Source organism: Solanum stenotomum, chromosome 9 (assembly GCF_019186545.1).
Source record: "Solanum stenotomum isolate F172 chromosome 9, ASM1918654v1, whole genome shotgun sequence".
NCBI lineage: Eukaryota > Viridiplantae > Streptophyta > Magnoliopsida > Solanales > Solanaceae > Solanum > Solanum stenotomum.
In genome coordinates, this window is record NC_064290.1 from 7,547,660 (window position 1) to 7,569,384 (window position 21,725).

The 21,725-nt window shown below is 38.3% G+C and overlaps 1 protein-coding gene across 1 annotated transcript; it reads left to right on the forward strand.

The window, feature by feature from the left end:
- The first annotated feature begins 7,608 nt into the window (after positions 1-7,608).
- Positions 7,609-9,235, forward strand: LOC125876221 (elongation factor 1-delta-like). The gene is made up of 3 exons (XM_049557343.1): positions 7,609-7,776; positions 8,562-8,643; positions 8,751-9,235. The coding sequence occupies exons 1-3, from the start codon at positions 7,609-7,611 to the stop codon at positions 9,131-9,133; spliced, it is 633 nt and encodes a 210-aa protein (XP_049413300.1). The 3' UTR covers positions 9,134-9,235.
- The last annotated feature ends 12,490 nt before the right edge of the window (positions 9,236-21,725 follow it).

The window sequence follows — 21,725 nt, forward strand, 5'->3', positions numbered from 1 at the left end:
TGTTAATCAATTAGATAAAAAGGACATTGAATCAAAATAAAGTAATCGAAGTACCAACGTCTGAACAATTAGTTTTGTATTCATACTAGTTTATATTATGATATTAATTTACTGATAATTGTATATGTAACTATATAATTCGATATTTCAGTTTTGTTATTTTATAAATATGAATGCTATATTTAATACCAAAATTTTAAAGCACATGCCAACAACAAAAATAATACCAAACATATATAGTCGCACAAGTGGATTGGTTATCATACGAGTTATTCTTATGTTCTTATTTTGATGCTTGATCATCATTGAAATATATTTATCGTCTCATATTGAACTAAGAAGAGGGATTGAGAGATAAAATATAGAACATAAGGAGTGAGATCATTCTTCATTAAAATGAAGGGTCGGATGTTATCTCAACCTTTGTAGATAGAAAGGTTATTTTCAATAGACAATCACCAAAAAAAATTAATTATATTTTTTTAGAAAAGGTTTATAGAGATGCAAAAGTAATCAAATTACTTTTTTTACTGTTTATTTTTTTGATACGGAAATTGTGGTAACAAAAAATTCAATAACAGGTCGAATTGTGGTGGATGCATAAGATCCCTCCATTAGGGACGCTCACTACAGGTTGTTAATTCAGTATTTAACAAAAAATCAATAACAGGTTGTTAATTCAATATTTAATTTTTAAATATATTTCAGTCTCGTAATATTTTTTTTAAAAATTAATTGATTAAAATTTAATAATTAATTTTCTTTTCAATTGACAGAATAACACTTCTTGTAATATTTTGTAAGACTATAATAAACATATATAAATTATTGTACTTTAAGTAATAACACAAATATTTAAATCTCTCTTATTGATTATAGCTTTGAAAACTTTTTCAATAGAATTAATTGTTACATAAACTATCAAAATTATTTTTAAAATATTTAAAAATAAAATTAAGATTTCACTTAATTGAATATATCAGTTAGAATATCATTTTTACTAATATAATATTTCATAATACTTTTAAGTTTTAAGTACAAAATTCAATATTATAGTGATTAGAAGACATTCAAAGTTAAGACAATATATTTAAAATTCATAAATCAATCAAAAAGCTTATTGATTTGATTCATCCCATTTCATTTATCTGGGCAAGAGGGAGGTTGTGAATCACCTGGACTATAGATTTTTTCGTTGGTTGATTCTCGAAATTGAAAAAAAAAACATCGGGTCCAGACCCACAAATGAATAGGAAGCGAGGTGAGGGTCCTTCATTAAAGGGGGGAAAAGAGGGGGAACTCCTTGTCTTCTTTACGCCTTACATGCGACAACAATCGCATAAATCAAAGTAGAGGTCACAAGATGACCTAAAGTCTAGAAAAAAACACTCTCTCCCGGGAGTGCTTTCGAGAACACATGCACCGCATATTGCGTCAACATCTTCTATAGATAGTTTACCAACAAAGGAGAATCCACCAAGAACTTCTATAGCTAAAAGAGCTAATTCAAGTCTACTTATTGGATTAGTCACGTCTATTTTGAAGTCTTATTTAACTCGTTCGATGTGAAGGTGCGCCTACCCGGATTGGCTTCGCTATCGCTCCCGTGTAGGGGTCGATCTATCCCAAAAATGGTCCTCCTATCTGAAAGGGATTCCGAAGCGAGCGAGTTCCCTATTTCGTATCTCGGCCATCTTATCTGCAGGGACGACTTCCTCCGTTTTTGGTTTGCATGTCTTTCATTCTGAATTCTTAATTATTTGATAATCTTATTAGTTTGAAGTTGAAATGTTTTATCAATTAATGTTATAAAGTCAATATTAAAATGTTTTGATAGACCTTATTTTTTGGGGCCTAATGCCACTGCTTTAGTGGCTTTAGGTTGAGCCGTCCACCCTCCATTGTTAACTAGAGCTTCCAAGTCTGCAAATGAAAAAAATTAATTAATTGAATCTCTAATGGGCCTTACACAACTTAAATTTGAACTTCAATTGAGGCAGAGTGAACAATTTTAATTTATGAATTTAGAATCAGACAATTATTTTTATTTATTAATTAAGATCTAAATATTTTAATTTTATATACTTACTTTTATTTTTGATATAACTATAAAATTTGAAATAAAGTAGTTGAGTTTTATCAAATTTGTAACCATCAATATAACTATGTCCCTGCTCCGAAGCCAATACCTGACACTAGCTAGGTAAAAAATCAAACATAATAAACTTTTGACAACAAGAGTTGTAGTAGAGTGGTAAGTACTCCTTCATCCTTTATCAATGATCTCGGGTCTGAATTCCCTTGGATACAAAGTCTCATTTACCAGAGGTCTCGGGTCTGAATCCCCTAGATACAAAGTCGTCTTTGTTAGGAAATGTTTTACCCCTAATGTGGGACTTAAACTAAATATAGTAAATATTTTTTGGTGTACTATTGTAGACAATAAAATTCGCGTCGAGAAAAACAATAATCAAGAACGGAAAAATATCGCAACAATTGTTTTATTGATTTAAAGTGCGAGTGTTACAATCTCTATGATTCCTCTGAATTCGCCTTTTCAAATATAAATTCAACGGATCTTGAGCTTGATCTTGAATTTGGCTTTAACTTGGACTTAATCTTGAACTTGAACTTTATCTTGATCTTGACTTTTAGTTGAATCCAAGGGCTTCGAGCTTGATCTTGAATCCGACGGTCTTGATCTTAATCGTTCTTGAACTTGATCTTGATCTTGATCATTCTTGATCTTAAACTTGATCTTGAACTTGAACGCTAGAATTCTTGAACTTCTAGCTTGTAGAGAAATCTGCAACTTTTGATCCACGAGCTTCTCTAGCTTCTTGTTAGAATTCTTGAATTGGTAGAGGAATTTGTGGCTTTTGATCCACGAGCTTTCTCTAACTTCTTGTTTAGAATTTTTCGTTCCTTTTCTAAAATATGAGGACCCCTATTTATAGTTATAAAATAAAGGAGTTGTGACATAACATATGAGTTTTATGGAGCAGGATTTAATTTAATTCATATTTATTATATTTAAATAATTAACTCAATTATATTAATCCATAATATTTATTTGGACTAATATATTCATGAATTTAATATAATTCGAATCATTTTATAAATTTATATTTAATAAATTTTAAATGACTACAAATGCCCCCTTCTTCAAGTCTTGTCAAGATATTTTATCTTTCAAAGATTAGGCTTGAAGAATTTGAAGACTTCAACTTGCAGACTCTTCAACTTGAAAACTTGAAGAATTTAAAGACTTCAACTTGTATACTTGGAGATTTTGAAGACTTCATCTTGAAACAATTTTTATTCATAAGGGTTTGCCCCTGTTGAGTCACCACCATTTGGTGCAAGTTTGAAGTTTGATAAAAGATTACTCATAGCTTTAACTTTCATGTGACAAATCAAGTGGGAACATGTGTTTTTTTTACACTCATGCAACTGAACTTAGGATATATTCTAAGCGCCTACGTACCTCAGTGAAGAGGATCAAGTCACAACATAGTTTCGGGAGAGTGATTTTTTTTCGTGTGTCGTACACAGTTTATACTCTTGCAGACCAAGAGTGACATGCAGTTTAGGCTCGTACCTTAAGAAGCATTTTAACTTGAATATTTAACTCTAATTTGAAGAGCTTTGTGACATACAATTTAAGCTCGTGTTTTAAAGAGCATTTCAACTTAAAGATTTAACTCAAATTTGAAAAGCTTTATGACATATAGTTTAAGCTCGTGTTTCAAGGAGTATTTCAGCTCGATGATTTAACTCAAATTTGAAGAGCTTTGTGACATGGAGTTTAAGCTCGTGTTTCAAGGATCATTTCAACTTGAAGATTTAACTCAAATTTGAAGAGTTTTGTGACATACAATTTAAGCTCATGTTTCAAGGAGCATTTCAACTTAAAGATTTAACTTAAACTTGAATATTTAAGTGACATACAGTTTGAGCTCGTGTTTCAAAGAGCATTTCAACTTGACAATTTAACTCAAACTTGAATATTTAAGTGACATACAGTTTAAGCTCGTGTTTTAAGGAGCATTCCAACTTGAAGATTTAACTCAAATTTGAAGAGTTTTGTGATATACAGTTTAAGCTCGTGTTTCAAGGAGCATTTCAACTTGAAGATTTAACTCAAATTTGAAGATCTTTGTGATATAAAATTTAGGTTCGTGTGTCTAGGAGCATTATAACTTGCAGTTTAGGCTCATGCGATGAGGAGCATTGTATCTTGCAGTTTAACCTCATGCGTCAATGAGCGTCTAGATATACATTGACTCTTCTAATTCATCTTCGGATGCAGACTTGCCCCCACTTTGGGGTTCTTCTACATCTTCATCTTCATGACGTCCATAGACAGAAGATCAACGATCTTCTCTTAAAGTCAAGTTTAATTTCATATCATGTGCATAAGTTGCCAACTCTTCGAATGTATTGAGCTTTAATCCTTGCAAGATGTAGCGAAGACCCCAATTCATGCCTTGGATGCACATTTCAATGCTAGAAGTTTCACTAAGGCGATCTTTGCAGTTGAGCTTCAAACTTATCCATCGATTGATAAAGTCAACAACTAGCTCATATTCACCTTGACGAGCCTTTGTAAGTTTAATCATGCTAACGACGCGTCTTGTTCTATAGAAACAATTGAGGAATGCGTACCAATCAAAGACATTTTCTTTTAGAGACCGAACAAACTCTTTAACAAGATAATCCCCATACGTCCCAGCATCATTGCAAGTCTCGATAAAGTGTGCTATATGTTGTTTGAGATATCCTTTGCCATCAAATTGTTGAAGCTTAGGAGGTTGATAGCCTTCCGGCATTTTGAAGTTATCAATCCATTGTGTATATGACTTCACATATGTGGGAGAAAATTTGGGTGAAGGCTCAGATTTGTCTTCGATAACCTCTATGATAAAGTCCTTCAATTGATCAATTGGAATCAAACCTTCAGCGGAGATATAAATCTCTTTGATCATTGTTTGTTTTACGCAAGACTCTCTTTTGTCTTGAATTTTATGAAGCTTCAGAGGTGCTTGACTTGATCTTCTCTGAATCATGTTATCCATCATATTTGTTAGCTTGGACTTGACTTCTGTGTGTCATTTAGAGCGTTCCTGTAGTGAACTCAAGTCATTTATGACTTGCTGGGACGGTAGGGGGGTGTACAAACCGAACCATAAAGTCAAATCGAACCGATGAACCAAGTCAAACTGAGAAAAAAAACCGACTTATGGTTTGGTTTGATTGGTTTGGCATTGAAAAAATAAAACCGACCACTCTTGATTTGGTTTGGTATTAATAAAAAAAAAAGTCAAACCAAATCCAACCCAAACCGACATAATACATATATAATTTTAACTTTTTATACATAAAAATATTTATATAATCTATTTTATAAATATTTTAAATTTAGTTTTATTAATTTTCAATATGTACAAATTAGATATATATTCAGATTTGGGCTTATAACTTGTAATTGGTGAAATGATCCAAGCCCAATATAAACCTAAAAGTTAAAACCCTAGAAACTAGTCATATTCTCATTTCTCACTTTTCACTTTGCAATCTTTCCACTTTCCATAGAGGTGCTCAATCTTCATCTGCTCATTCTTCTCATTCATCCGCTCGTCTATAGATAGTCAGGTATGTTTTTCTTTTTCTTTTTCTTGCAAATGTAAATTTATCAATGAAGTCTGTCACTTACTTTTTCTTGCAAATGAGTAACTTTATTTTGAATCGTTGCTGGCTGTTGCTACAAGTCTTAATCTTTTGTGTTTGGCTTCCTTAGATGGAGAATATGGCTGGAACTGATGTAGAAATGATTAGTGACAGTCCTCCGGTTGTATCAATACCTCAAAAGAAAGGTAAAAACACTCCTCATTTCCGCACTCCTCCTAAAAAGAAAAAAAGAACAACCCCAATAGATTCCATTTCTACAGATGGTAATACTGGGAGAGAAACGTCACAAATTTGGGATCACTTTGCTAAATTTATTGCTAAAGGAGGTAAACGAAGAGCAAAATGTAACTATTGTGTAAAACACTTTGCTGCTGAGACAAAAACAAATGGAACCTCTGTATTGTGGTCACATTTAAATGACAAATGTCTCAAATCTCCCTTTAGATTTGTTGATAGAAGGCAAACAACTTTGAAATCTGTACCAATCAAAGTAGGGGGACAAGAAAATGGAACAAGTTCTATAGAAAAGGTTGTGTACAATGTGGAGGATATCAGGAGGGCCATCGCTGAATTTGTCATTATTGATGAACAACCATTTAAAGTTGTTGAAGGGGAAGGTTTTAAAAAATTGATGGCCAAAGCTTTGCCTAATTTTGAATTACCTTCACGGGTAACTGTGGCTAGACATTGTTTGAAGATCTATCAAGAAGAGAAAGAGAAGCTTAAAAAACTTGTCAAGAATCAACACATATGTATTACTAGTGATACATGGACATCACTTCAAAATTTGACTTATATGGTCGTGACTGCTCATTGGATTGATGATGAATGGAACTTACAAAAAAAGATTCTTAATTTTTTCCAAACTCCGGATCACAAGGGTGAGACTATAGCTAAAGGTATTGAAGCATGTTTGTTGGATTGGGAAATTGAAAACTTGTTTATAGTGACTCTGGATAATGCATCTGCCAATGATGCTGCCATTAAGCATTTGAAGGCACGTATTGATGATTGGAAAGGGGTCATATTGAGAAATGAGTTTTTACATGTTAGATGTAATGCTCATATTTTGAACATAATTGTAAAAGAAGGTTTAGATGAACAAATTGAACCAATTTCTCGCATAAGGAATGCAGTGAAATATGTCAAGTCTTCTGCTTCTAGGTTTGCCTCTTTCAAGTCATATGTTGAGAAGACTAAGCTAGACACTCACGGTCTCTTAAGTCTTAATGTTGAAACTAGGTGGAATTCTACATATACGATGTTAGAATTTGCTGTAAATTTTGAAAAGGCCTTTGCAAGAATGTATGTGGATGATCATAACTATCGAAAGTATTGTCTTCAAAGTGAATTGAAAGGACATCCAACTACAAATAATTGGGAGCTTGTGAAAGGTTTTATAAAGTTTCTTAAAATCTTCTATCAGTCTACTTTAAAATTTTCAGGGAGCTTATATGTTACTTCTAATATATTCTTCCATGAATTTTTTAATGTTTGAAGTTCTATATTGAAGTACTCTTGTAGTGAAGATCTTATTTTGATAGACATGGCTGGAAGGATGAAGGTTAAGTTTTATAAATATTGGGAGAATATTGAGAAACCTGAGAATTTGAATATGTTGTTGTTCGTTGCTATTGTGTTGGATCCTAGGTATAAGATGCGATATGTCAATTTTATTCTTAGCAAAGCATATGGCTTCTTATTGGGAAAATTAAAGGTAGATAATGTGGAAGGTGTCTTGAAACGTTTGTATAATCACTATAATTATTCTTCGATTGAAACTTTTACAAATAACATTGGAGATGACACTAACATGATGGGTGAAGTTGATGATATATTGCATTCTCAATGGGAGAAACATTTAATGTCTTGACTTGGTGGAAAGCTTCATCGAATAGATATCTAACTATTTCAAAAATGGCAAGGGATGTTCTTTCTATTCCCGTGTCCACTGTTGCATCTGAATCAGCCTTCAGTACAGGTGGTCGTATTCTTGATTCATATCAGAGTTCTATATCACCAAAGACAGTAGAAGCTTTTATTTGCACTCAACAATGGATACAATCACCTTCTAAAGAATGGAAGGTTCAAGATTATTTGGAGGAAATTCAAAAAATTGAAGAAGTTGAAAAAGGTAATTTACTAATTTAATTCTTAATTCTCCATCTTTGATATTAATTTTCTACTTTGAAAACAACTTTATGCTAGTTGCTATCTAACACAAAGTTGAGTTGACAAATGATTCAATATCTAATTACTTATTTATGTGCTAATAATTCTTTTCCTTACAGAATGTCCAGGTGCTCCTTTGAGTATCGATTAGTTTAATGAAGTAGCTTTTTGCAAATCTTTTGATATATAGGTATTTCCTTTCCCTTTATTGAAATAGCATTTTACAGTTCTTTATTATCTAACAAAGTTAATTTTACAAGTCTAGTTAGTCGTTCACGTGCTAATAATTTTCTTTCTTTCAGAATGTATGTCTAGGTGACGTTTTGAGTATATATTAGTTTGGATGAAGAAAATATGCAGCTAGATCATGGTAGTTGAAGATTATTGGAGTAGTTTGTAGTTCTTTTGTTGGGTTTTTAAGAGAATATTTTACAAACATAATGTGAAGTGCTGTGTTTTTAATTTTCAATGTTAAATAAACTTATTTTTTATAAGATATTTGCTCCTATTGATCATGTGAGGATCTTGATAATCAAAATTTGTAGAAATCAGATTGAAATGAAATGGTTATTGAGCAGTTTTCAGGTGGCATTTCTCTTCGTATCTTCTTCTATCTCGATGTGTTGTCTTCTGATGTTATAAAATCCTCATTCTCTGGTTGTTTGCTTTGGTTTTTTGTTAGGTTGATGATGTCTTAGCGTGATGGGTATCGTAACACATATTTGTCAACCAAATATGTAAGCAATTCTTGTAGAATAAAGGCAATTCTTGTAGATATGTGTAAGCAAATATGTAATCAAAGAGTTTAAGTAATTATGTAGTTATGTAATCAAAGAGTTTAAGTAATTATGTAGTTATGTAATCAAAGAGTTGATTACATATTTGAGTTGACCTATTTGGTGAGGAAACTGAAGAGGAAAAGAAGGCTGCTGAAGAACGTGCTGCAGCATTGAAGGCTTCAGGGAAGAAGAAAGAATCTGGCAAGTCCTTAGTTGTCATGGATGTCAAGCCATGGGATGATGAGATTGATATGAAAAAGCTTGAAGAAGCAGTTCGTAGTGTTCATATGGAAGGATTGACTTTTGGAGCATCTAAACTTGTTTCTGCTGGATATGGTATAAAGAAGCTGCAAATTATGCTTACCATTGTGGATGATTTGGTCTCCGTGGATGATCTCATCGAGAATTATCTAACGGTTGAACCTATCAATGAGTATGTGCAGATCTGTGATATTGTTGCTTTCAACAAAATACGATTTCTGCTATTCTGAAGTTTTGATGGGAAGGGCTGGTGATCATTAGACTTTTCTTTTGTTGAAAGAGTGTACCTTATAAATCATCTATTTTTCTTCCTTGTTTGGAAGAATATTTACTTATAAAAGTATTGATTTCCGACGAATTATAACTGTGAGCGGGTCCTAAGAAAGGCTGTGGTGGGTATCCTTTTGTTCTGGGTTATTATTGTTTTAATTGCTGGAATATTTGATCCAGAAAATCGTCCCATTTTACCTCCTTGAGGTCAGCATATTACATTCTAGAACTTCTCTTTGTATGTCTATTCTAATCGAAAATAGCATGTGGCAGCTAGTATTGGCCACAATGTAATGGCAATTATCTATCCACTAGAATGGGATGTTTTGAATAATAATAAAAAAAGATTACATATTTGTTTACACATGTAAGCACATATGTAATCAAAGAGTTTAAGTAATTTGTTTGACAAATGTGTGTTACAGATGAAATTGTTTTGTTTGATAGATATTTGCAAAGTCTGCGTTAAATTGGCCAGAAAGCAAATAGTTGTCCAAATGTAGAATAAAGGCAATTCTTGTACTAAAAACACCTCCAGCTTGTACAAAATGAAGATGGATAGATGAATATTGGCTTCTCCTATTGTAAAACCTAAACACTCTTTAAAAAAACCGATAAAATCGAAAGAATCGAATAAAATCGAAATCGAAAAAACCGATTTATATTGGTTTGATTTGGTTTATAAACTTAATAAACCGACATAATTGGTTTGGTTTTTTTTTGATAAAAAACCAAACCAACCCGACCTATGTACACCCCTATGGGACGAACAATTCAGTCACTTGGTCGTTCATTTGGTTATAGTGTGAGTTTTAGTGTTTTGGAGCGTATGAGCCTTGAACGATCATTTGCGATCAAAAGTTTAAGAAGATGACATAGGAATCCAATTCTGACGATTCCATCAGCTCCGGAAAGGTCATTTTAGTTTAGTAACGCAGTTGGCATGACTCCTGAGGTTTTCAGTGTGAGTCGGTGCGATTAGGCGTTTTAACTTTAAGTTTAAGCCTAAGTTTGACTTTGGTCAACATTTTGAGTAAACGCTCTCGAATGAGAATTCCGTCAGCGCGGTTAGCTCTGAAATGTCAAGTTTGGTCTAGAGTGACCTTTATTTTGTGTCCCGAGGTTTTCAATATTTTTCGGAGCTCTTTTGTGGTTTTTGACTTAAAGTGACATTTGGATGTTGGACCCACTTTTTGTCAAGGTGACCTCGTATGGAAATTCTAACTGTGCTATTGACTTCCAGGTTCTGGGAGGGATCTTTATTTGTATATATATTTTGGTTTGCTTCCGCCTGTTTATGTTGTTATCTTAAATTTTGCCTAATCATGTTTAGTTTCTGCCCTCAAACCCATTACTTGTTGTGCCGGGTTATAGGTTGGCTTACTTACTGGTGGGTTATAGTAGGTGTCATCATGATTCGAGTAAGCGGGTCGTGAAAAGTTGGTATCAGGGCCTCAGGTTCACCGGTCTCACTTATACAGAGCTAATATCTAGTAGTGTCTTGCGGATCTGTGCGGAGATGTTAGTAACTTATCTTCGGGAGGCTACATGAGGTATTTAGGAAGATTACTTCTTTTGTGTCACTTTCGAGCAATGTGTCTTATTGGTTCCTTGAAATCTCACTTGTTTGTCTCTTTTGCAGGATCGCTCACACGCGAGGCGGTGCGGTGCGGCCGGGGGTGATGCTCCCGAGCCTATAGACAGTGCCCCAGCTTGGGGTAGACGCCGACCCGAGATCGAGGCGGGGCCGCAGCACCGAACCGAGATAGGGAGAAGGAGTCTCAGGTAGCATATGTACCTCCACAGCCCGTGGGGCCGAGATCAGCCCAGCCACCACCTGCACCAGCTACAGCTCCTGACCTTGATGCCCTGCTGACTCAGATATTAGCAGCTATTAGTGAAATGCGTTAGGCACCAGCACCAATCCCAGCTCCAGCAAAACAACGAACTCTCTCCTCCCTCGTGGGCAGGACCACGGTAGCATGTCGAGACAACTCATGGAACATCATCTCGTATCTGAGACGGTCATAGGGCCTGCTCCAATCTGGAGAACTGATCATGAAGCCTATCCCTGATGCTCCGTGGCATGAACCAGGCCAAGAAAGCCTCTGAGAACTCACTTCATGATATAGGAGGCGATCCATCTAGCCTGAACTCTCGAGACGTGCACCACCACTGCCTGGCTGGCCCATGGAACTGATGAGCAGTGAAGTCGGCTCCTCTCGACTCCAAGAGGCATAATAAATGTAGCTGATCTTGGCAAGTAAGCTGGAACTCGTGGGTGTCTTCCCTAATAGCCCTAAGGAATATCGGCGGTGCCAACCTCTGGAATACCCCGAGCATCTTCTCCTCGTTCAGTGGCATCTCTCTGTCCTTTAAGCCTGGCAGAGCGGTCACATAAACGGGTAGTGGCTGAACCTCTGGTGCCCCTTGCGGTACCGGCTGAGGGTCGACACAAAGCATTTGGTTTCAGCTGGCCGTTCATTTCTTGATGTGGTCGACCATGCCCGATCTATGGAGCATATTCATCGCGAGGCCCAAGAGAGCAGCGATAAGAGGGCACGCTACCAGGGCAACCACAGCGGGTCCAAAACTAGAGGGAGAGACTCCCATGATAGGCCCCGCCTGAGGTTCCAGCAGGGTCAATCCAGTCGGCCTGTTCAGGAGGCATTACCTGCCTCTGAGGGAGGCTAGCATCAGCAGGGTGGTCCTAGTACGGGACATAGTTAGATGGGATCAGATTTCCTCCCTTCCTACCGCGGTCGGGTTACTTCATGGCGTTTAGTTTCGGGATGTTTTGATTGCGGTGGGCTTGACCATTGGTCCAGAGGGTTTGCCCGGCGAGGGCGATGGGCGATTGTACCAGCTCCCCTTGCACCTAGACCAATTTCAGCAGTGCCCCCTCTAGCTAGAGGTGGTGGTCAGAACCAGAATCATTGGGACAGTCGACAGGGTGCCAGAGGCGGAGCTCGGGGAGGCAGGTTAGGTGGTAGATTAGATACATCGGGCAGATGTGCTCAGGGTCATTTCTATGCAGCCCCGGCGAGGGCGGCGATTGAGGCATCTGACGATGTCATCACATGTACGCTTTTATTATGCCATCCACCTGCTACAATATTATTTGATCCCGGGTCCACATTCTCGTATGTATCTGTTTATTTTGCTCCCCGATTGGTTATGAGGTCTAAGTCTTTGGCAGAGCCGGTTCATGTTTCGACCCTGATGGGTGAGTCCTTAGTAGTGTATCAGGTATTGCGATCTTGCTTGGTGACTATCCAGGGTTATGATACTAGAGTTGATCTTATTCTGCTAGATATGGTTGATTTTGATGTGATTCTGGGCATGGAATGGTTAGCCCTCTACCATGCTTGACATTCCCCTAGTGTTGTGACAGGGTGCTTATAATCATACACCGACAGTGATCATCTCTTTTATCCGAGCTAAACGGTTGGTCGCTTCTGGGTGTTTAGCTTATTTGGCCTATGTGACAGATGTGAGTAGAGAGAGTCCTTCAGTTGACTTAGTTCTTATGGTTAGAGAGTTTCAGATGTGTTCCCTACAGACCTACCTAGCCTACCCCTAAATCGTGACATTGATTTTGCCATAGATTTGGAGCCCGACACCCGTCCTATTTCTATTCCCTCTTACCGGATGGCTCCTGCAGAGCTTAGGGAGCTCAGTGTTCAGTTAGAGGTCCTCTTAGGTAATGAGTGGGTTCATCCGTCCGAGTGTGTCTCCTTGGGGTGCTCCTGTTCTGTTTGTGAAGAAGAAGGATGGGACTATAAGGATGTGTATTGACTACATGCAGCTGAACAAGGTGACAATGAAGAACCGTTACCCCATGCCTCGTATTGATGTTTTGTTTTGATCAGTTTCAAGGTGCCTCCGTGTTTTCTAATATTGATTTGTGGTCCGGGTACCATCAGCTGAGGATTAAGGCAGCGGACATCCCTAAGACTGTATTTAGGACCTGTTATGGCCATTATGAGTTCTTGGTGATGTCATTTGGGTTGACTAATGCCCCTGTTGCCTTCATGCACTTGATGACACGTGTGTTCAGGTCATACCTTGATTTATTTGTTATCGTCTTCATTGATGACATACTGGTATATTCGCTGAGCCGGAGTGAGCATGAGCATTATTTGAGGATAGTGCTCCAGAGTTTGAGAGATCAGCGGCTTTATGCCAAGTTCTCAAAGTGTGAGTTTTGGCTTGAGTCTGTAGCATTCTTGGGGCACGTGGTGTCCAAGGAGGGCATTATGGTAGATCCGACGAAAATTGAGGCAATTCGTGATTGGGCTAGTCGCAGCTCAGTTACTGAGATTCGGAGCTTCGTCGGACTAGCAGGTTACTACAGACGATTTGTAGAGGGTTTTTCTACCTTGGTAGCACCTCTGACCCGGTTGACTCATGTTGATATTCCCTTTGTTTGGTCTGAGGAGTGTGAGGCGAGCTTTTTGAGGCTTAAGGATTATTGACCACCGCTCCTATATTGACTCTTCCAGTTGAGGGCTAGGGCTTCACAGTTTATTGTGACGCACCCGGCATTGGTTTGGGTTGTTTATTGATGCACAGGGCCGGGTTATTGCTTATGTGTCGAGGCAGCTTAAGATCCATTAGCGTAACTACCCTACTCATGACTTGGAGTTGGCGGCGGTAGTTTTCGCGCTTAAGATTTGGAGGCACTAGGTGTATGGAGTTCGATGTTAGATCTGTACCGATTATAGGAATCTTCAGTACATCATGAGCCAGAGGGACCTTAATTCGAGGCAGCGTCGTTGGATTGAGCTTTTGAAGCACAACGACCTATCTATTCTCTATATCCGGGCAAGACGAATGTGGTAGCTGACGCCTTGAGTCGAAAAGAGGTGAGTATGGGTAGTTTAGCCTTCTTATCTGTTGAGGAGCGACCCTTGGCTTTGGACATTAAATTCTTAGCTAATAGCATGGTTCGGTTGGATATGTCAGATTCTAGATGCGTCTTGGCTTATTTGGGAGTTCAGTCTTCTTTGCTTGATAGGAACTGTGGTTTCCAGTTTGAGGATGAGGCCTTGGTGGCCATTAGAGATCGAGTGTTAGCGGGTGATGGTAGTCAGGCTACCTTAGATCCTAATGGAGTGTTGAGACTCGCCGGCCACATCTGTGTTTCGAGAGTTGGAGATTTGATACAGTTGATACTTTCTGAGGCCCATGAGTCTAGATACTCTATCCATCCGGGCATAACGAAGATGTATCGTGATTTAAGGCAGCATTACTGGTGAAGTGGCATGAGGAAATATATTGCCGACTACGTATCCCGTTGTTTGTGTTGCCAGTAGGTGAAGGCCGAGCATTTGAGGCCCTGGTGGCGAGTTCCAGAGATTACCCATTCCAAAGTGAAAGTGGGAGCGTATCACTATGGACTTTAATATGGGGTTGCCTCGGACTTCTAGAGGTGTTGACAGTATTTGGGTCATCGTGGATCAATTGACCAAGTCAACACACTTTCTTCCTGTTCACACTACTTTCAGTGCCGACAAGTTGGTTCGTGTTTACATTAGGGACGTGGTTCGTCTTCATGGCGTACCTATTTCTATCATTTCAGACCGGGGCTCACAGTCCACTTCCAGTTTTTGGAGGGCTTTTCAAGAGGAGTTGGGCACCTGTGTCCACCTTAGCACAACTTTTGACCTACAGACGGATGGCTAGTTGGAGCGTACTATTCAGGTCGTTGAGGATATGTTGTGGGTCTGTGCTATGGATTTTTGAGGTCAGTGGGACTAGTTATTGCCTTTGGCGGAGTTTTAAGATACTCCGGACATTTGGGGAGGTTGCTTATGAGTTGGCCCTACCTCTACCATTTTCAGCCATCCACCCGGTGTTCTATGTCTTGATGTTGTGGCGGTATGTTCTTGATGAGTCCCATGTGCTCCAGGAGATTGCACTCGAGGGCCATTCCTGTTGTTAAGGTCCGTTGGAGGCATCGTCCAGTCGAGGAGGCTACCTGGGAGACCGAGAAGGAGAAGCGAGAGCAGTTTCCCGGCTTGTTTGAGCCTTCAGGTACTTCTTGATACTTTCTTTCGCGGACGGAAGTCCTTTTCAATAGTGGATATTGTAATGACCCTCCTGGTCATTTCTGTGTTTTGACTTCTGTGTATCGTTTAGAGCGTTCATGCAGCGACCCCAAGTCATTTATGACTTGCTGGGACTGACAGTTCGGTCACTTAGTCGTTCGTTTGGTTATAGTGTGAGGTTTAGTGTTTTGAAGCTTATGAACCTTGAACGATCATTTTCAATCAAAAGTTTAAAAAGATGACATCGGAATCCAATTCTGGCGATCCCATCAGCTCCGGAAGGGTCATTTTAGCTTGGTGGCATGGTCGGCATGACTATCGAGGTTTTCAGTGTGATTCGGTGCGATTAGGTGTTTTAACTTTAAGTTTAAGCCTAAGTTTGACTTTGATCAACATTCTGAGTAAACGCACTGGAATGAGAATTATGTCAGCGCGGTTAGCTCCGAAATGTCAAGTTTGGTCTAGATTGACCTTTTTTTTGTGTCTCGAGGTTTCTGATATTTTTCGGAGCTCTTTTGTAGTTTTTGGCTTAAAATGACATTTGGGTGTGGGACCCACTTTTTGTCAAGCTGACCTCGTAAGGAAATTTTGACTGTGCCATTGAGTCTGGAATATCGAATTTGGTATGGTTGCATATCTCGTTTGCATGCACGGGGTTGCGAACGAGATCGAAGCACCCCGTCAGAGTTTTTAGTTTTTGGAAAATCTACTATAAATGCAGAAATAACAACAACATTTTCCAAACCTTAAACCCTCATGATTCTCAACTTTCATCCGAATTAGGCGATTCAAAGTGCGGGAGCTTTGTATTTTTGGTGGTTTCGCTGTAGAGTGTTCGGAAGTTGTCGGTGCGCGTATTTCGAGGTAAATTTCGCGTTAAACCTGACTGTTGTACCCTTTTTGGAGTTTTTGTTTTTGGCATCGTTGTTTTGGTCATATCTCACTCATTTTAGCTCGGTTTTGGGTGATTCGAAGTCCTACATGTTGGAAATTGTCTTGGATTCGTTGTAGAGTGTTCAAAGAGTGTTGGGCACCACTAGATCCTTGTAGATTTCGAGTTTAGACTACTGCAATGTTTTCTTTTAGGTTGATTAAAGTGTGGTTTTCTTGCTTGTTGATTTTTGCTGTGTTTTGAGCCCCTAATTGTGTTCAAGTTTGGGGTGCTATTTAGGGTGTCTTGATGGAGTCAAATTCGGACAGTTTGGTGCGGGTTCAACAATTCCCGTTTTGACTCCAAAATTGACCCGTCTCCGTTTGTTGTGATTTTGGTGTCTAAACAACCGTAATAATGTTGTGACTCTATTTTTGATAGCGAGGCAGCGTTTTGAGGCAATTCGGAAAGGGAAAGCTCCGGAGAAGTGATTTTGGAGCTCGTGTGATCGGCCTACAGGTAGGCTACGATTTTCCTCTCTTAGATTGAGCTCGAGAATTTGAATGCATGTTGATTAGTTGGGATTTGGGTTGGGTAGTTATTGAATCACGTATAGGTGTTTAAAAATTATGTTTTCGACCTATTTTGAGAATTATCGGGTAACTGTGAGCATGCTTTGTGTTATTAATTGACCCTACTCACTATATGGAGTGCTTGCATGCTTAATTAATATTTATTTGAAGCATGTTGGGCCTTAGTTTAAGTTTGACTAGGGTTTGCCTTAGAAATACATGATTCAGATCTGATAGGCCTTAGTTATGCCCCAACGTCGCTCGATTTGCTTAGATCCCTGTAGACTGGTGTAGCAGACTTGAGTCTGATAGTTTGGGCCTTAGCTAGGCGATACACTTTCTCCGACTATGGTTATTCTTTTTTCCCCAATGTTACGGCTTCACGAGTTACGTCGGCGACACTAATTCTGCTTTGCGACTTGAATTTGATTTTCAATTCGGTTCTAAGGACTTACATTGATTAGCTATGTGTGGACAGCGTTCCACAGACATTTATGAGCGTGGATCGATTAAGACTCTTTCAGCAGCTACATTGGCACCTTTATAGAGCATCCGGTTTAAGGTCCGGCCTCTATTGCCCAGATAATTATATAGAGCATCCGGTTTAAAGTTCGGCCTCTATTGACCAGATACTTATATGGAGCATCCGATTTAAGGTCCGGCCTCTATTGCCCATATACTTATATTGAGCATTCGGTTTAAGGTCTGACCTCTATTGCCTAGATACTTATATAGAGCATTCAGGTAGAGTTCCGACCTCAGATACTTGATGTTTGTGATTGGTTACTTGGGTACTTCTGGTGAGCATCCGGTTCGAGGTCCGGCCTCCGTACTGTCAGATTCTACTAATTGGGGTTGAGGTTCTAGTTCAATGTTCTCCGTTCTTGGGTTCTTATATGCAATTCTCTTTAGTTATAGTTATTCTGTGTACTCGTCGGGCTTATGGGGGTCCGTTCGGGTTTTTATTTAACTTGCGCACGAGTGTATCTTCTGGCCTTATGGGGGCCCAGTTAGGTGTAATTAGCTTATAGATTACTTTAGTTAGTTCTTTCTACACTCGTGTGTATTCTATTGTTACTTAAATTTCCGTTCTTGACTTCGGTTTGTGTTATTCCTTCTTTTCATATTGCCTTTATTTTTCAAGTTCAATCGGCCTATGATGCCTACTGGGTACCTGTTGTTTTGGTACTCATTGTCACGACCCGGGAGCACCCCCAAGTCGTAACAAGGCGTACTCGACCCCGAAGGGGTCTTATACAAGCCACATAGTCATTCATTGCATTCAATAATGATAATAGTGAGGAATTAAAAACTTATTTACATCCACACATTCAAACTTCATTAAAACAACTTTAAAAACACACAGCGGAAGTCTAAGTCTCATATGACCATATTAGACACAATCACAAAACATAAGTAGGGACACGACCCTTTACAATCAAAAGAAGTCTATTAAGTCTATTACAAGAACCTTATCATAAAATTAGAATAGAAAAGTCTTGTCCTCGACATATGAGGACATACCACAAGATCTTGGAAGAACTTCAAGTTCCAAGCTTACTATAGAACCCGCTCACTTTCCGGAACCTACACTAGTAGAAAATAGAGAAATATGGAATTAGCACAATTAAGTACTAAGTATGATGACCATGCAAAACATGCTTTAAAAGGGACATTTTGGCTAGAAACCATGCATTATGCCACTTTTTGAAGTATCATGAACAGTTGCATAAAAGACATACAAGACAAGCATAAACATCAAGTAAGTCATAATATCACCTTTAAACAATATCAACATGAAAACCTTTACCTTGGACCTTCACCTCAAGCAACCCTTATGCTATACCTCGTGCAATGTATGGATGGCGTCCCATACCACCATCCATACTAAGGCACCACATTTAGGTCACTTAAAGTAACTTATCATTCCTTTCTTTCACCTTTGCACAATATTCATACATAAGAGGTATATCATTAATTAAGACATGACAAGGGAAAATAACTCATAATATAACCCAAGTATAGCATGCATCTCATATTAAGCATTTGAGAGCCAACATTCTTTAATAACCTTATTTAGGCCACAATTGTGTCACATACATTAGGATTTAGAGAAACTCACTATGACCCTCTCCAAGCCTACTCGTGCAATGTATAGGTAGCATCCCATACTACTACCTACACTTTGTAGAGCCTATCAAGAAACCATAATGAAATCTCACATGATGGGAAGTAAGCATTTAACCGACATAGACCATGAGAGCTTGTCATGGAATCCGGTGTCATAAGTCCCCACACCGTAAAGAGGTGGTCTACTTGCCTAAGGAAGACCGGTATATATAGCTTAATGGATCCACTAGCTACCTATGCGGGCACATAGTTTATGGGATAAGGTAGACGATCATTGAAACTCATGCCTAACCATTGGGGGAGTTTCCATCTAACCAAATCCACTCGGTGCTTAGCCTACATTCCCATAGAATAGTTCGTTACCTTGACATTATCACATATGAGAGGTGCCATTGGCCTACCAACTCCAAATTACATTCATTAACACGTGAAAGGGTGCTTTAAGCCTACCGTTTCAAGGTTCATTTAGGAAAGCTCATTAACTCCTCTTGAAAGGGTGCCATGGGCCTACCGGTTCAAGTCTCATCATTAACCTTCATGGAAAGGTGCCATAGGCCTACCGACTCCAAGGTTCATTACTATCATTAATGGAAGGGTGCGATAAGCCTACCGATTCCAAGGTTCATTATTATCATGAGTGGAAGGGTGCTACTAGCCTACCGATCCGAGGATTCAACAACCAATAATATAATCATTTAAACAAGAAAATGATGCACAAGCTCTACCAATTCGAGATATGCAATAAATTGGAGAATCCTTCATATTCTATCATCAACATTCATGAGTGTCAAATTGAGAAAAATCCTTTCAATAATAACACATTTACGTTCATAACATGATCACATTAGCTCCATTAAATGTCCATTCATAAAAATGTCATGTAACACTTATATTTCTCATACTATGCCTTCAAGGCCATGGTCACAATACATTCCATAATTAAACACCTCCACCATAAGTGGATCAAACCAAGCAAGAACAATTTTTTTATCCATAATATGAGATTAAGCCAACTTACCATCCTCCAAAGCCATAATCAACAACACTCAAGTCCCAACCATTTTTCTTACCACAAGAGAATTCTTCCATAACTTGCCCATAAGGCCACAATCCTCAATTATCCATATACCAACAATTCATCATAAATAGGTATAGAAAACCATATAAATCAACAATACAATCCAATCTAAACACAATTTCATCAACATTAAATCATAGGCATTAAACCCACTTCATTAGCAAATTCTAGGCTTTTAATGAAAACATGGGTTCTTGAAGAAGTTTCATATAAAAATCATCTTAAAATCATAAATAGAACTTCAATTCACCAATATAATGACTTTGAAAACATTTTACCCATGAACCCATACCTAGAATAGAAAATAGAAATTTTGTTCTTTGAAGACTTTTGAAACCCTTTTGAATGGACTCCTTGAAGGAAAGATAATCAAGGATCAAGGGTCATCATACCTTTGTTAAGATTCCCCAAGAAAATTGATGAAGAAACCACCTTCAATCCAAGCCCTAGCTCCAAGTTCTTTACCTTCTTAAAATGGAGGATTGTAGAGAGAAAAGTATTTGAGAGGAGGTGAGTTCTTTTTAATTCTAATTGGAGTGACTTAAAATGAAAGAATTTGGTCTAGAAGGGTTTTATAATTGCTAGGGAAGGCATATAATCAAAGGGGCTCAACTTAGGAAAATAAATAAGGACCCACTTGAAAGTTTCCACTAAACCCGTCTAAGTTCGTCCTTGCTGACAGTGCTTCACTATTTTGGGAATAACTTTTTACTCCGAGATCGGAAAAGGGCAAACTCGGTGGCGTTGGATAGAGGACTCAGATACCTTTAATTGGATAGGTAATGGTTCACCTAATTCATTTTGAGCTAAAAGATATCATCATTTGAAGTTGACCCTAAAAGTCGTAACTTTAAAAATCTGCCCCTTGCTTGTCTGATCCAGTGGGATTACTCAAAGGCTGGTCAATTGGGCAGTCCACTAGACTAACTCGCTAGCCTAGTCCATTGCTTGCACCCTAGGATGCTACCTAGCTCCATTTAAGTTCTAAAACAACATAAACATCAACCTAAGCTCCCACTAACCCAAACGTCAAGACTCAAGTCCATTCTATCATTTTCCGAGTCGTTACACTCATGCTACGCTCTGCATCTATTTCGTGATGAAGGTCCGAGCACCAGTGGCTAGTGTTGATCCAGTTTGGAGTTGTCTGATCCGGAGATGGGGGTGAGCGCACGACGTTATGTACTATTTCATTCTCCATCTGTGTATATAGACTTATCTTTTATCTTTCGAGACAGTCCAGTCTCTGTGGTCCACTTTTGGGACTTGTACTCATTTTGTTAGTAGCTATGTACTAGTGGCTTCCAGGTTATGGGAGGGATCTATATTTGTATATATGTTTTTATTTGCTTCCGCTTGTTTATGTTGCTATCTTAAATTTTGCCTAATCTTGTTTAGTTTCTGCCCTCGGGCCCATTACTTGTTGTTCCGGGTTACGGGTTGGCTTACTTACTGGTGGGTTATAGTAGGTGCCATCATGATTCGAGGAATCGGGTCGTGACACATTTTTCCATAGTGCAAGTCATTTTAATATTCTATGAGGCTTGAAAAGTTGAGATGAAAGGTAGAGATTGTCCCACTAGGCGTGCCAGAATTTATAGACAATAAAATTTGCATCGAGAAAAAAAAATCAAGAACGGAAAAATATCGCAACAATCGTTTTATTGATTTCAAGTGCGAGTGTTACAATCTCTATGATTTCTCTTAATTCGCCTTTCCAAATATAAATTCAAGGGATCTTGAGCTTGATCTTGAATTTGACGTTAACTTGGACTTAATCTTGATCTTGAACTTGAACTTGATGTTGAACTTGAACTTTATCTTGATCTGAAACTTTATCTCGATCTT

Bases quoted from the DNA above. Each gene is read 5' to 3' on its own strand.
- LOC125876221 (XM_049557343.1), top strand. From the start codon at position 7,609: ATGGCAAGGGATGTTCTTTCTATTCCCGTGTCCACTGTTGCATCTGAA. The intron at 7,777-8,561 runs GTTCAAGATTAT...ATGATGTCTTAG, and splicing joins CACCTTCTAAAGAATGGAAG to CGTGATGGGTATCGTAACAC. The intron at 8,644-8,750 runs GTAAGCAAATAT...TACATATTTGAG, and splicing joins GGCAATTCTTGTAGATATGT to TTGACCTATTTGGTGAGGAA.